We start from the raw sequence: 11,874 nt of genomic DNA, 5'->3' as shown, positions 1-11,874 counted from the left end.
AACATTTTCATTCATCATTTTTGGGATATTAGGCTATAAAGTTTAGTTTATTTTATTAGTTTATTGGGTTAAACGGGTTAAAAATGACCTGCTAAAAGATAAATGGGTTAAACAGGTCGGGTTGAGTTATAGAAAAATTAAATGGGTTGGGTTAGGGTTGAGACAAATGACCCGTTTATGTAATTGGGTTGGGTTAGGGTTGGGGTAGTTGTGACCCGTTTAAAGTTGACACGGACACGAACACGACACAACCCGATTTGTTTGCCAGGTCTACCGTCAATACATATGCCCAAAATTATGTTTTAGTGTTCGTGTAATCGTAATGTGTAGTGTTATTTTAGCCATTATTAGTGTGTCCATTGATGCAAGTCAATTAGGTCCAGAATTTCACCTATTACTAGCCTCGTCATATCGGGTTGAGCACGAGAGTGAGAACTCGGTGAGATTACCCGAACCTTTGGTTGGGTTCTAGCTTTAAGAGAGGGAGTAGAAAGATGGGAATTGTAACGTGGACTTATTGACCTTGACCCTCGATTGGATACAGTGGGAATTAATTTGAATGACCGCTTTAGGGATACCAATTACGAACAAGAGGTAGTAGTATCAGAGAAAGCTTCAAAATATTGTGCGAATATCAATCACTCGTTATTTACGAGTTGTTGCTTCTACTTGGGAAATTGGGCGCACTGCATGCATTGTTAATTCGCTACATTGTAGTGAGAGTCTCGTAGCTATAATATTCCTCGGGACAATAGCCAACAAAATTAGCGTCTTGCATGCTCAAAACGAGTATTCTGGGTTAAAAAAAATAGCATCACACAAGAATTTATATCGTCATCATCACTTCTTATTTTATGCAGGATGTTTATCAACTCTCTTTCATGAGAGAGACAAAAAGGGCGCTTAGATAATCTTCAACAGGGGAAACTGTAATGACGGGAAATTCAAATAATGTAGCACCAGTGCCATCATCATATGTTGACTGGTTCTCGCAAAAACCTCTCCATCTGTCTTGCCCTGGTTCTGATGGACATGTCGAACACTTTCTGACCAAACTCCACAATTATGCCACCCAGAATGTTCGGGTCAATCTGAAATTGAACATGTTTCACAAATTTATCAGGAAATTTAGATTTCCAGCAGGAACAGTAATTTTATGCGAAGATATTAGACCGCTGCTTTCACTGATGTAGAGCTGATATAATTGGAGTTCCAGAGAAAAAAGTGAAGAAAGCATACCTTCTGCTCGAGCTTAACCGTTGTTCCCTGCCCGAGAATTTCCTGCAGGGTTTCCTTCAGTTCTTTCTCCTCAGCAGGGGGAAGAGGCTGAAAATAGGCAAGTAATTGGGAAGTGTGTGAAATTAGCATCAAAGAACAACAAACATATAACTACAACAACTTGATTTTGACAAAGTGCTTACAATAACAGTAGTCACAGTTGCTTGCAGCTCGCCCCTGTGTGCCATAGTTAGCTCTGAAAACCTCTTGGCAATGCTATCCACATGCCTCAGCCTTCCATTCTCAGCCAAAACAACTAGAAGAGTCACATTGAGATGAAAACGTGAATGTTTCACTTTTTAGCGACAAAGAATATATAAAAGATGTACTATGATGAACAGTGCCTAATGCAATGTTAAGGTCTGTGTGTGTAACATAAGTTGATTAACCGCAATGTTTTACCAAGGCCCATACCAATAGTAGATTGTTCTAACCTATGCTGGCAAGTAGTAGACCCGATAAGGTGTGAGAGTGTTGAATGTGGTAATTGTGTAAGAAGTTTTCAGTTTTTTTCTCTAAGATAAAGTGTCGAGTGTCCGAATGTCAGATATGCGACATGCAACCAAAGTGAAGTGCCGGAGTAACTTAGGTTCTAACTGGACACAAAGTATTAAACACGTTGGCCAATTAAGCAACTGGTGTTATACCATTTTGAATTTTTGATAATAAATCAATTACAGAAAAGGACAAGGACCTTTGTAGCAGGTTCAGATCGACCCACTAGATCTCACTGACACAAATGGTAGAGCGAGCCTCCTGAATAGGCAACTAAAGACACGCAAGCTTACAAAGAAAGCACATTCATATCATCTGCATATGCAATGTAAATAGACTTGGAGACTGACTAAGTAACCAGCACAATAACAAATAAAGGAGGCAAAGAAATGAGAACTAAGTACACAATAAAACGTCGTCAAGTAGACTATAAAGTAACTGCTGTTCTATGTAAAAAAATTCAAATCATAAAGTGTACCTAAGAAGTTCTTCATAACATCTGAAAACTTTGCTTGATCACATATGTCCTTCAACGCCTTAGATCTTGTAACTGAGGGCACTGACAGATCTTTCGTAAACTGAGAGAACATTGGAGATTTCTTGGTGGCCTCAACCAGGTCTAAAAGCTCCGACTCAACCTTGTTCAATTCCTTGGCTTTGGTGGCAGCAAGATATAAAGCTGATGCGTAATTAGCGCAACCTCCATACATAGCCACAGGCACCTAATACCAATGATGAACAACAAAAATAGGAGTTCACGATTAGAACATAAAAGCATACTGTCATACTACAATAAACCTACATTGATTAGTTCTACAAAAATATTGCCTACACCACAGATCTATCACAGAAGACATTGATTCAACAACCTTTGCCACAGATTTAGTATCACGTCACATTTGATAGGAGGTCATAAATCGAGGAAAGCACTAAGCAGTTAGTTTGTCTATTGATATGATCGCATATTGGTACAAAACAGAGAAGGTCCATGTACATGGTCAGAGAATGACCCAGGTATTTATTCACAAATTTAGGGCTGAGCATATAACATTTTTTGCAGTGAAGAGGTTGTTATAGAAATTACGCAACATAGTTAAACCTCGTGTTGTAAAGGAAGAATTGATTATTGTTCACAAGTGTTATCTATGTGGATAAAAAATAAGATTCATACGACCTTCTCAACTCATTGACTTCGAAACTTGAAAGTGAGTTGAAACCCGTCATCACAGATTTCTGGGTCATGCAAAAATGCATATTAGAACTACTAGTTTATCGAATGTCCCCAAATTCCCCCCAAAAGACTAGCTCCAGGAAATCACAAGATTCCTCATCCACAAACCCCATAAATATCTGTGTTTGCTCTACAGAGAATAAGTCAAGTTCGCAAAGTTACTTCTACCAGTCCATCTTAAGACTTATTTATGTCGTCATGGCAAAAAGATATGGAGAACCAAAAAAGGTATACCAGTTGAGTTAAGAAAGAACAAAAAACAACAGCATCATATGCAAAGCAAGGGTAAGGAAAGATCATACATCAGAGAAAACAAATCGCAATCCCGTGGAGAAGAAAGACGAAATTAAGTTATATCAAAAGGCACTACTGCGATAAACTAAAGATTGATTGCGAGGATTACTATGATAAACACCTATGCATCACACAGAAAACGATGCCACAAAACCACGTAGAAGTAGATTATCGATGAGCCAAATGAGACAGATTCATATCTTAAGACAAGTTAAAAAATGTAAACAAGCAATAAATTAGAATCACAAGGCTCTTAATATCACGATTCTCGTTGGACTTAGTACCACATGGCTCACTCTTGATCCTCACATTATTCCTAGGTAAACTACCAGTCAAAACTCAAAACTTATTAAATGTGTTACAAGCGTGTGGGTAGACCCTTTGAGTCCAGCAACACAAGATGGGCGGATCTTTTTGCCAATTGGGGATCAAGATTTGAAGCTGCACCTTGTGGAGCTGATGCATGGCAATCAAGATTTTCTTATTGCTGCTTTGTCATGACTCATGAGGTGTTTCCTATCAAGAGCAGCATTATCCTGAGCTCCACATGTTTAAAAACTGTTGGTAACAGAGGAGCTGAGGAGGCTTGGGTGGGCGGAAGGCTTAGTAAAAAAGCGCGCCTTGAGTGCGCCTAAGGCGCGCCTTGGATGAGGCACTAGCCAAAACGCCTCGGTCCATTTTAGGTGCGCCTTTTAGACACAGCTCGCCTAACAAGGCTTACTACTACGCACTTTCCATATCTTTTAGACAAGGCTCGGCATTTCTTTTCCCCATTATTCCTAATTTCACTCCTTGACATGTTAGGCAATTTGAAAACTCCTAAAAAGGCTATTGTTGCCAAAATTTTAGTTGGAAATTACAAATTTGTTATAAAAAATAGGGTGCCTCCTGTCAAAAAGGCGCGCGCCTTCGCTTTGCGCTTCGTCGCCTCAGCCCCTTTGCGCCTCAGTGCGTCTTGCGCATTTTTAAACTAAGGCGGTAGGGTGAGGTTCGTGTTGGAGAGGGAGATGCAGGTTGTCCGGGAGAATGAGTAGAGGAGTCCTGGCATGACTCGATGGAGGAGGAGGGGGCTCGGGAATTGTAAGGTAAGGTGGACCGCTGTTTGAGGGGTGGCAGTCAAGTTAGAAGTCAATGTAGGAGTAAAGGAAGGACCAGTGGTGCTTTGGGATGGAGTAATCAAGATTGGAAAAACGCGGATAGAATGAGTATTGTCATTCAGCAATTTGTTAGTATTTCTTGGTCTTAAGTTTATACACTACTAGGTAATAAAGCGGCCTACGAGTTCCCAAACCACGGCATTGGTCTTTCGATTCCCTCATACATGTAGCTCAATTCGCATTACAAAACATACCATTTATGAAAGCCTAACAACTCGATTCGAGGCCATTTTAAAAACAAACAGTTGAAATCAACTCAATACGATAAAATGAGGTTTCTACTCCTATCATAGAACCAAATTACAGCATTCAAAATCAACAATTTGCAGGTTAACAAAATCATCAATAATCAATCAATAATACGAATAAAATCGAGTAATGAAAAGGGAATAAACCTTGATTTTCTCGGTTTTAACAGGAGCCTTGGTAGCAAAGCTCTTCTGCAATGAACAAAATCAATTTAATCAATAAATTGCAGCTTTATCAATCACAAAAGAAAAAATCGACAAAATCGATGAAGAAATCCAAAAAGATGGAAATGAAAGGGGGAAATTAGGGTACCGATGAATTAGGGTTAGATCTGTTGGAAACAAGAGCATTTCGAACGACGGGGATGGTTGATCTGATGCGGTTCGCCATTGACATTCTTACTTTCTTCCTTCCTCCTTTTCGATTGATTTCAGATTGGGGTGTGATGCTGTAGACAACCTGAATAGAGTAAACTACTCATTTATATATGCCGAATACAAATTATAGATTAAGACGGTTTTACATTCTGAAAAACTCTTTTTTTATTGAAAGACGGTCTAATTGACCTTGCAAAACTGACACGATTCCCGATCTAATAAGGCAGACCCGAGACTCAAAAGTGATCCGAATAGTGTGACTCGAACTTGACCTGGTAGAATAAAAGTAAAGGTCTTTCCTGTATGGAAGGTATGCGTCGATACGCCCACCTGAACTAACCTTATCCGAAAGAACCCAATAAACCCGAAATGACACGAATTGACTTGTTATAAGCAAAATCCTTATCCGAAATGACCCAAAACGACCCAACCTATAATGACCCCACTCAGAGTGACCCAATCTTATAATTATTGACCCGAAAATGACCTGACCCGATCTGAATGACTCATTTGTCAGGTCTAGTCTAACATGATGATTATTGAAAGAGTATATTATGTATTTATGTTGTATATATTCGTTACTACACGTTTAGAGATGTTAACGAGGTGTGTTCCATTATCTTATCAAACCCATCTCAAGTGGAGCAGGTATAAATAAATTTTGAAGTACTCCGTATTAAAGTTGTTATTGATTGAACTCCGCTCATCTTGCTTGCAAAATAAATGGATATGAACAAAGCATTTTACGAACATTTATGGAAGCTTGGCCCACTAATCCGCTTGTTCGTGGCCAAAACTTTTAACTTCAGCTCGGTCCATGCAGGCCCAAGCTTGCAAGATCACATCTAACATTTTACCCGACATGAGTGGTGGATCCGCTTCGAACTAGCCCATCCGTTAATGGTTAAAAGAACTTTGACCCACAATCTTTCCTTTGTACCACACTACCACCCTTCATCAACCTAACCGGTAAGTAAGATCCGTATGTCCCCTTTTAACGGGCCAGATTTTTACCAGCTTTATTGCCATCAAGTAAACTACATCGCCATCGTTGCAAGTAGGGAAAACATAGCTTACATCATCGTATGGGGTAAATTTAAGTCGAGAGTAGCCTCGATATAAATGACATACGGAGGGTAGCGAAAAGTCGCGGGTTCAATGCACCAAGTTATCAGTTCTGGATCAAAGTATCACAAATGGGCTTCAGTAAATAAATTGGAGACTCACTGGCACATCAGTGAATTCGAGCGAAGAGCAAAGTACAGCTAAACATTAAAGCAGACGGCAAATCTGATACGAGCAGCTCCATATAAGTACACAGAAGTACAAAACCAAGTGACTTTGACATTTGCTAATTAGTACAGTACACTCCGGCTAATTCTCGACTCAGATATTCAAATATTGATATGAAAAATTAGCACCCTATATTTTCAGATTTGTCATACATTAATTGTGCTTCCTACAAGATTTGACTAATCATATACGGAGTACGTCAGTAAGAAAGAGAACTCTACAACCGGAAAATCCAAAATCAGCTCTCTATGACTACTATATCCCCAAAAAAAAAGGAGGAAAAAAAAAATTAATGAAACCGACAAAAACTGAAACCCTTATCTGCATTAAGGCACGCACCCACGCCTGGCAAGTTTCAAGTCCTTCCTTCACCCCCGAACACTTCGCTATTGCAAACTGGACATGTCTGCGTAAAAAAAAATAGATTCATCAGAACAAAGCCTCAAGGATTGAATTGACAGTCAAAACTAATTCATCTTTTCTACTAGCTTCACCTTGTTAATGCTGAGCCACTTTCTACCACATTTGGAGTGGTACACATGTTTACATGGCAATGTCATTTGCTGATCGCCCATTTTATATGTCACCAGGCATATCACGCATCTGTTCGCATATCATATCCAATGTTAGTCTTATAAAAAAAAAAAAATTATGATCATTTAAAACGTTGGTTTTGAAAAGCGCTCCTAAAGACCAGTGTAACCCGTTAGAATAGTTTGAGATTTTGTAAACTTATCCACTCATTAGATACTGTCGAACAGTTTGAGAGGGCCAAGTTCTTGAAAATCATATCTACTGCTCTTGTAAACAGTTTTCAATATATTTACTACGCGACATTAAAAACAACATCACCCTAGTGTGGCAGAGGCTCCCGCAAATGGTGGAGGTATGGGGAGTCACTTTATTACGTCATATTCCGGAACCAAAGCATGCTGAGCCTTTAGGTTCATTGGAATAGTTCGCTGAGGCATTATGACCAAGAAAAGTACTTCCTTGTCATTATGGTTAAAGACCATGCGTTTAAGAAAGAAACACGGTCCAGGCTCAACCACTGTCCACCACCTACCTCGTAAGGTAAACTAAAGAAGTTTTATTTTAATTGTAATATTTACTATATTGCTATTCTATGTAGTCAATATCTCACATTCTCTCTTCTGCAGTGATGACATTTCAAGGGGACATTACTGTGAACTATATACTCTATCAGCGATGACCGCCAGTCTTCCACATCAAACAAAGTAACAAACAATATGTTGCAGAACTCGAGTACATTGAAATATTGAACATCAATACAATGCCAAAATGTACCTCTCTCTAGACTTCTTTCTTGAGAAAAAACCACCTGCCTTATACCGAGATGTAGGAAGCAGCTTGATAAGTTCTTCGGAAAGGCCACGACTCTGAGTTCCAACTGCCTCGCCTAAGTCAAGTAGTTCCTGCAACAAGAAAAACCAAGTAACTTCATCAACATGCCTTTAGAAAATCAATTTGCAGAACGAAAGTGTTGCAATTCATCGAAAAAAAAAATGACACACTGTATCAACTGAGAGTCTGTAGTATGGCATAAATATACAAGAATACAAAATTACCAACAACTTCCACAGGCTTAAAATATGCAGAGTAGAATTTAGGCATATCCAAGCCATACTAAGAACATATCCCCCTTGTGCAGAAAGATCAAACCGGCCCTTTTCAGTAGTAATACACATTATCCAAGTACTTAAAAGCGTCATTAATATGTCAGAGAGACGAAGATGCATAAAAGATAGAAGTAACAGGCAATTTGTTCAAAAGAACATGTTTTTTAGGGAATTTTAAGGGTAAAGCTTCAGCGAGCGGTGAGACAGGGTATGGGGTATCAACCAATATGTAATTGCCCAAAAAAATCAACAGTAAATTACACGGATGTGTCACTCAGAGTCACCCAGCCTTACTACAATACTACTGTAAACACCCCTTTATAGGTCATGAACAAGTCAGTCCAGTTCTGATTCGCTCTCTCTCTCTCTCTCTCTCTCTCTCTCTCTCTCTCTCTCTCTCTCTCTCTCTCTCTCTCTCTCTCTCTCTCTCTCTCTCTCTCTCTCACACCTTCATTTATATTCTCTACGTGAGTGCTCTAACTTGAGTGTCAGAGACACTATCTGGGGAGAGCAACCACGGGTCCGAAGCTTCATGTAAAGGTTTCGAGGATGGGCCGCTTCATCAAGGCCCATAACAGAAAATTAGTAACAATAAACATATACTACTTCATGAAAAAGAAGCCTATAGGGTTACTCGAACCAATTTGATTTAGTCCAGCAGGTAAGTAAATATACAGCCAACAAAAACAATTTAGAGGCCGACAAATCGACAATACTCGAGACCGGCAACTATACCTCCAGCCCACCACATTAATTACATGGCAGACGTGATCACTGTATGCTTACTGTGAATACTACGGAGCATGTGTTAGGAAATATGGACTTGAGTGAAAGCATCCATGTGGAGGATTGGACGAACCTCATAAGTCATGTTGTCAGGATCGATGTCATCCTCCCATGCAGCCTGTAAAAAAAAGTAAAGGGATACTATTACTAAATTGACGATGCATCGACTCACTATCAAGCACTCCATGAACAAGAGTCTATCAGTTTACAAAAATTAATCAGGAGCAAGATGAAATAAGGGTACTCAAACTCAGGGAAACAAACGCGTAGATTTCTAGAGTTTCAAAATAAAGTATTCTCCCACGTAAATATAATTTCCGCCACAAAGCGTACCAATGATCAGGATTCAGGAATCATACCTGTGGAGTAGCTGTTTCTGAAGGTTCAACAGGACCTGCAAGTAAGATGAAGTTCGCATCAAGCCAAGCCAAAGTGCCAAACACATATACCAAATAATACTCATTATCTACTACAAAGAAAAAGATGAATAAACAATGACAAAAGGTGCAGAAACTAACATTCCTCAGCAGCATCTGAACTTGTAGCAACATTTTCTTCAGATTGCATATCCATAGTAGGCTCTTCAATGTGCATGGACGAAGAGTACTCCCAGGTCCTCCGGTTAATTTCAGTTCTGGGTAATGCGTGATTAACTTGATAACCATAGTAGGACGTACTTCTGCCATCATGGTAATCTGATCTGTAGGAGTTGTTATTCAAACACCAATATGCTGTTTCCTAGGAAGGAAAACAAAGAATATACAATGTCTAAGTTGACTATTTGTTACATTTTGCTCAGCCCCGTATTTTGTAGTTGAAAGAGTTAGCATGACAAGGAGTTGAGCTCAGTTGTATAGAACTATATTGATAACACATAAGAGCGCTTAAGCGAACATAATGCTAAGGGATTGCTTGGATTGGGTAACTATTACAACGCTAGTGGAGGCAAAATACAAAGGCGAAAGAGGAGGCGGTGTGGTGGTAAATAGAGGAAGACTGAAGATGGGATAATAAGTATTCTGTCAAGAGGTAATAGTTATCCACTTCCTACTACAGTATATGGCAACCACGCTCATCAGTCCATCACCATCCCTTATTTTCCCTTCACCACCCCTTACTTTTCCCTCTTTCCGCAATTGTTTGGAGCTCCATTATTCCAGTAACACTGCCCCCAATCTAAGCCACCCCTTAACAGATGAAGACTTACACCGAAAAACAACACTTGAAAAAATGAGGAAAGGCAGAAATACCGGGGTATGCATAGGCAAAGGCGTGTAGGCATAAGCAGGAGGATGAGAAACATAACCATCAAAAAATCCCATGTAGCTACTTTCATTCACTTGCTGATACGGGTATCCACCGCTGTTATAATACATTTCCATTCCCCTGTTCCCATTCATTGTAATAGCACAATACTATCCCTCTTGCCTGTAATTGTCAACACATTTATCAGACTTCACTTAAACAAAAACTACTTAAACAGTCATTCAATTTCGATTCCTAAAACAAACCCGAAAAACCTGTTAATACCCCCACCACATTTATCAGATTTTCACTATTAACTAACAATACACATAAAGCTACTTAAACAGACATTTAAAATTCGATAACATAATCCATTTCGATTTCTAAAACAAACCCAGAACCCTATTAATACCTCACCACCACATTTATCAGATTTTCACTGACTAGCAATGCTCATAAAGCTACAGAAACAGACATTTAAAATTCGATAACATAATCCATTTCAATTCTAAAACAAATCCAAAAAAACAAATTAATATCACCACATTTATCATATTTTCACTGACTAAGAACACACATAAAGCTACAGAAACAGACATTTAAATTTTCGATAACATAATCAATTCCAATCTCTAAAACCAACCCAAAAACCCTGTTAATATCACCACATTTATCACATTTTCATGGACGAATAATGCAAATGAAGATACAAAAACTGCCATTCAAATTAAATAACATAATCCATTTCGATTTCTAAAACAAACACAAAAAAAACTATTAATAACACTACATTTATCAGATTTTGACCGACTAACAATACACATAAAGCTACAGAAACAGCCATTTAAACTTCAATAACATAATAATTAATAATAAAAATCAAAATTTGTCTTCTTCCCTAATTGTACATAACTTTAAGTACAACTTTTTTCCTGTTATGTTTCTTAGCAATAAAATAAACAGAAAAAAAATACCCTAATGCGCCAGTACAGCAGGATCCAACAAACCAACAGAAGACAGAAAATCAACCGTACAATACAAGAATAAACTTTAAAACTTGTTTATATAAAAATGGGTTTTTAGAATCTTCAAGTACAATATTGCAGAATAACAGTTACATACATAAACATAATAATAATAAGGGTAATAAATACTTGTAAATACCCTTAAAATTTGGACAATCGAAAACAACAAAATAGAAACAATGCAGATCAAATATTCCCTATACTTGTTTAAGACAGTTTTAAGTTAAAGACATCTCACAACTTTTTCCTTTTATTTTTTGGCTTATTTAAATCGGTTGTGAGGACCGTCTTAACTTAAGACCGTCACAAAAAAAGTATGACATTGTTGAAATAATGCTAGTGGAAAGAAGAGAGAAACATACAAAGAGTGTGTGTGTGTTTGTTGTTGTTGTTGTTGTTGAATTGAAGAGGTTGCTTTTGTGTGTTTATATTTAGTTGAAGTTGAAATCGAAATCGTTTTGTTGCTTGTGCTGCCGTGAAAAAGAGGGAAATTGGAAAAAGAAGGGGTAAGGGGGCCTTGTTGCTTTTTCTCTTTGCTTGTTTTTTTATTCCCACTCTTTAGTCACTCCAACAAGTTAATGGCTACTGGCTACTGTCTACAACCCACCGTTGCTTTTTTGGTTGGACTAGAGTTAAAATATCCGGTCACAAAATCTCATTAAAGACGGCGATATCCGTCACAAACTTGTGACGGATACCATTTTCTCTCACAAAATACTCATGAAAGGTGAATGGGGAAGCACATGGGGGTGTCCCACCATGTCCCCTCTCCCTTTTTGTGAGAGGTCACAAGCTTGTGACGGG

The 11,874-nt window shown here is 38.5% G+C and overlaps 2 protein-coding genes across 8 annotated transcripts; both read right to left on the bottom strand.

The window, feature by feature from the left end:
• Positions 1-752: 752 nt before the first annotated feature.
• Positions 753-5,138, bottom strand: LOC141622489 (ATP synthase subunit O, mitochondrial-like). The gene is made up of 6 exons (XM_074438529.1): positions 5,017-5,138; positions 4,851-4,895; positions 2,252-2,495; positions 1,422-1,534; positions 1,240-1,326; positions 753-1,091 (listed from the first exon to the last, which is right to left on the bottom strand). Exons 1-6 carry the CDS (start codon positions 5,098-5,100, stop codon positions 972-974), a joined length of 693 nt encoding a protein of 230 aa, XP_074294630.1. The 5' UTR covers positions 5,101-5,138; the 3' UTR covers positions 753-971.
• LOC141622487 (E3 ubiquitin-protein ligase BIG BROTHER-like) lies at positions 5,073-11,542 on the bottom strand. 7 transcript variants are annotated; one of them, XM_074438526.1, is made up of 9 exons: positions 11,210-11,328; positions 10,051-10,228; positions 9,319-9,538; positions 9,160-9,194; positions 8,874-8,918; positions 7,683-7,810; positions 6,869-6,977; positions 6,714-6,780; positions 5,073-5,163 (listed from the first exon to the last, which is right to left on the bottom strand). In XM_074438526.1, the coding sequence occupies exons 2-8, from the start codon at positions 10,198-10,200 to the stop codon at positions 6,730-6,732; spliced, it is 738 nt and encodes a 245-aa protein (XP_074294627.1). In that variant the 5' UTR covers positions 10,201-10,228; positions 11,210-11,328; the 3' UTR covers positions 5,073-5,163; positions 6,714-6,729. The 7 variants fall into 7 exon arrangements, with proteins under 7 accessions (XP_074294627.1, XP_074294624.1, XP_074294629.1 ...); XM_074438523.1 differs by lacking the exons at positions 5,073-5,163; positions 11,210-11,328 and adding an exon at positions 11,433-11,542 and having other exon boundaries at positions 6,406-6,780; XM_074438528.1 differs by lacking the exons at positions 5,073-5,163; positions 11,210-11,328 and adding an exon at positions 11,433-11,522 and having other exon boundaries at positions 6,406-6,780; positions 9,319-9,500.
• Positions 11,543-11,874: the final 332 nt, after the last annotated feature.

The sequence above is a fragment of the Silene latifolia genome, chromosome X (assembly GCF_048544455.1).
Source record: "Silene latifolia isolate original U9 population chromosome X, ASM4854445v1, whole genome shotgun sequence".
Lineage (NCBI taxonomy): Eukaryota > Viridiplantae > Streptophyta > Magnoliopsida > Caryophyllales > Caryophyllaceae > Silene > Silene latifolia.
This window is presented reverse-complemented; position numbering and strand designations above follow the sequence as displayed.

Coding starts and splice junctions, on each gene's coding strand:
- LOC141622489 (XM_074438529.1), bottom strand. CDS start 5,100: ATGTCAATGGCGAACCGCATCAGATCAACCATCCCCGTCGTTCGAAAT. Junction 4,896..5,016: donor GATCTAACCCTAATTCATCG/GTACCCTAATTT, acceptor TGTTCATTGCAG/AAGAGCTTTGCTACCAAGGC. Junction 1,092..1,239: donor CGGTTAAGCTCGAGCAGAAG/GTATGCTTTCTT, acceptor GTTCAATTTCAG/ATTGACCCGAACATTCTGGG.
- LOC141622487 (XM_074438523.1), bottom strand. CDS start 10,200: ATGAATGGGAACAGGGGAATGGAAATGTATTATAACAGCGGTGGATAC. Junction 9,195..9,318: donor TTCAGATGCTGCTGAGGAAT/GTTAGTTTCTGC, acceptor TCTTACTTGCAG/GTCCTGTTGAACCTTCAGAA. Junction 7,811..8,873: donor CTGACAACATGACTTATGAG/GTTCGTCCAATC, acceptor TTCTTGTTGCAG/GAACTACTTGACTTAGGCGA.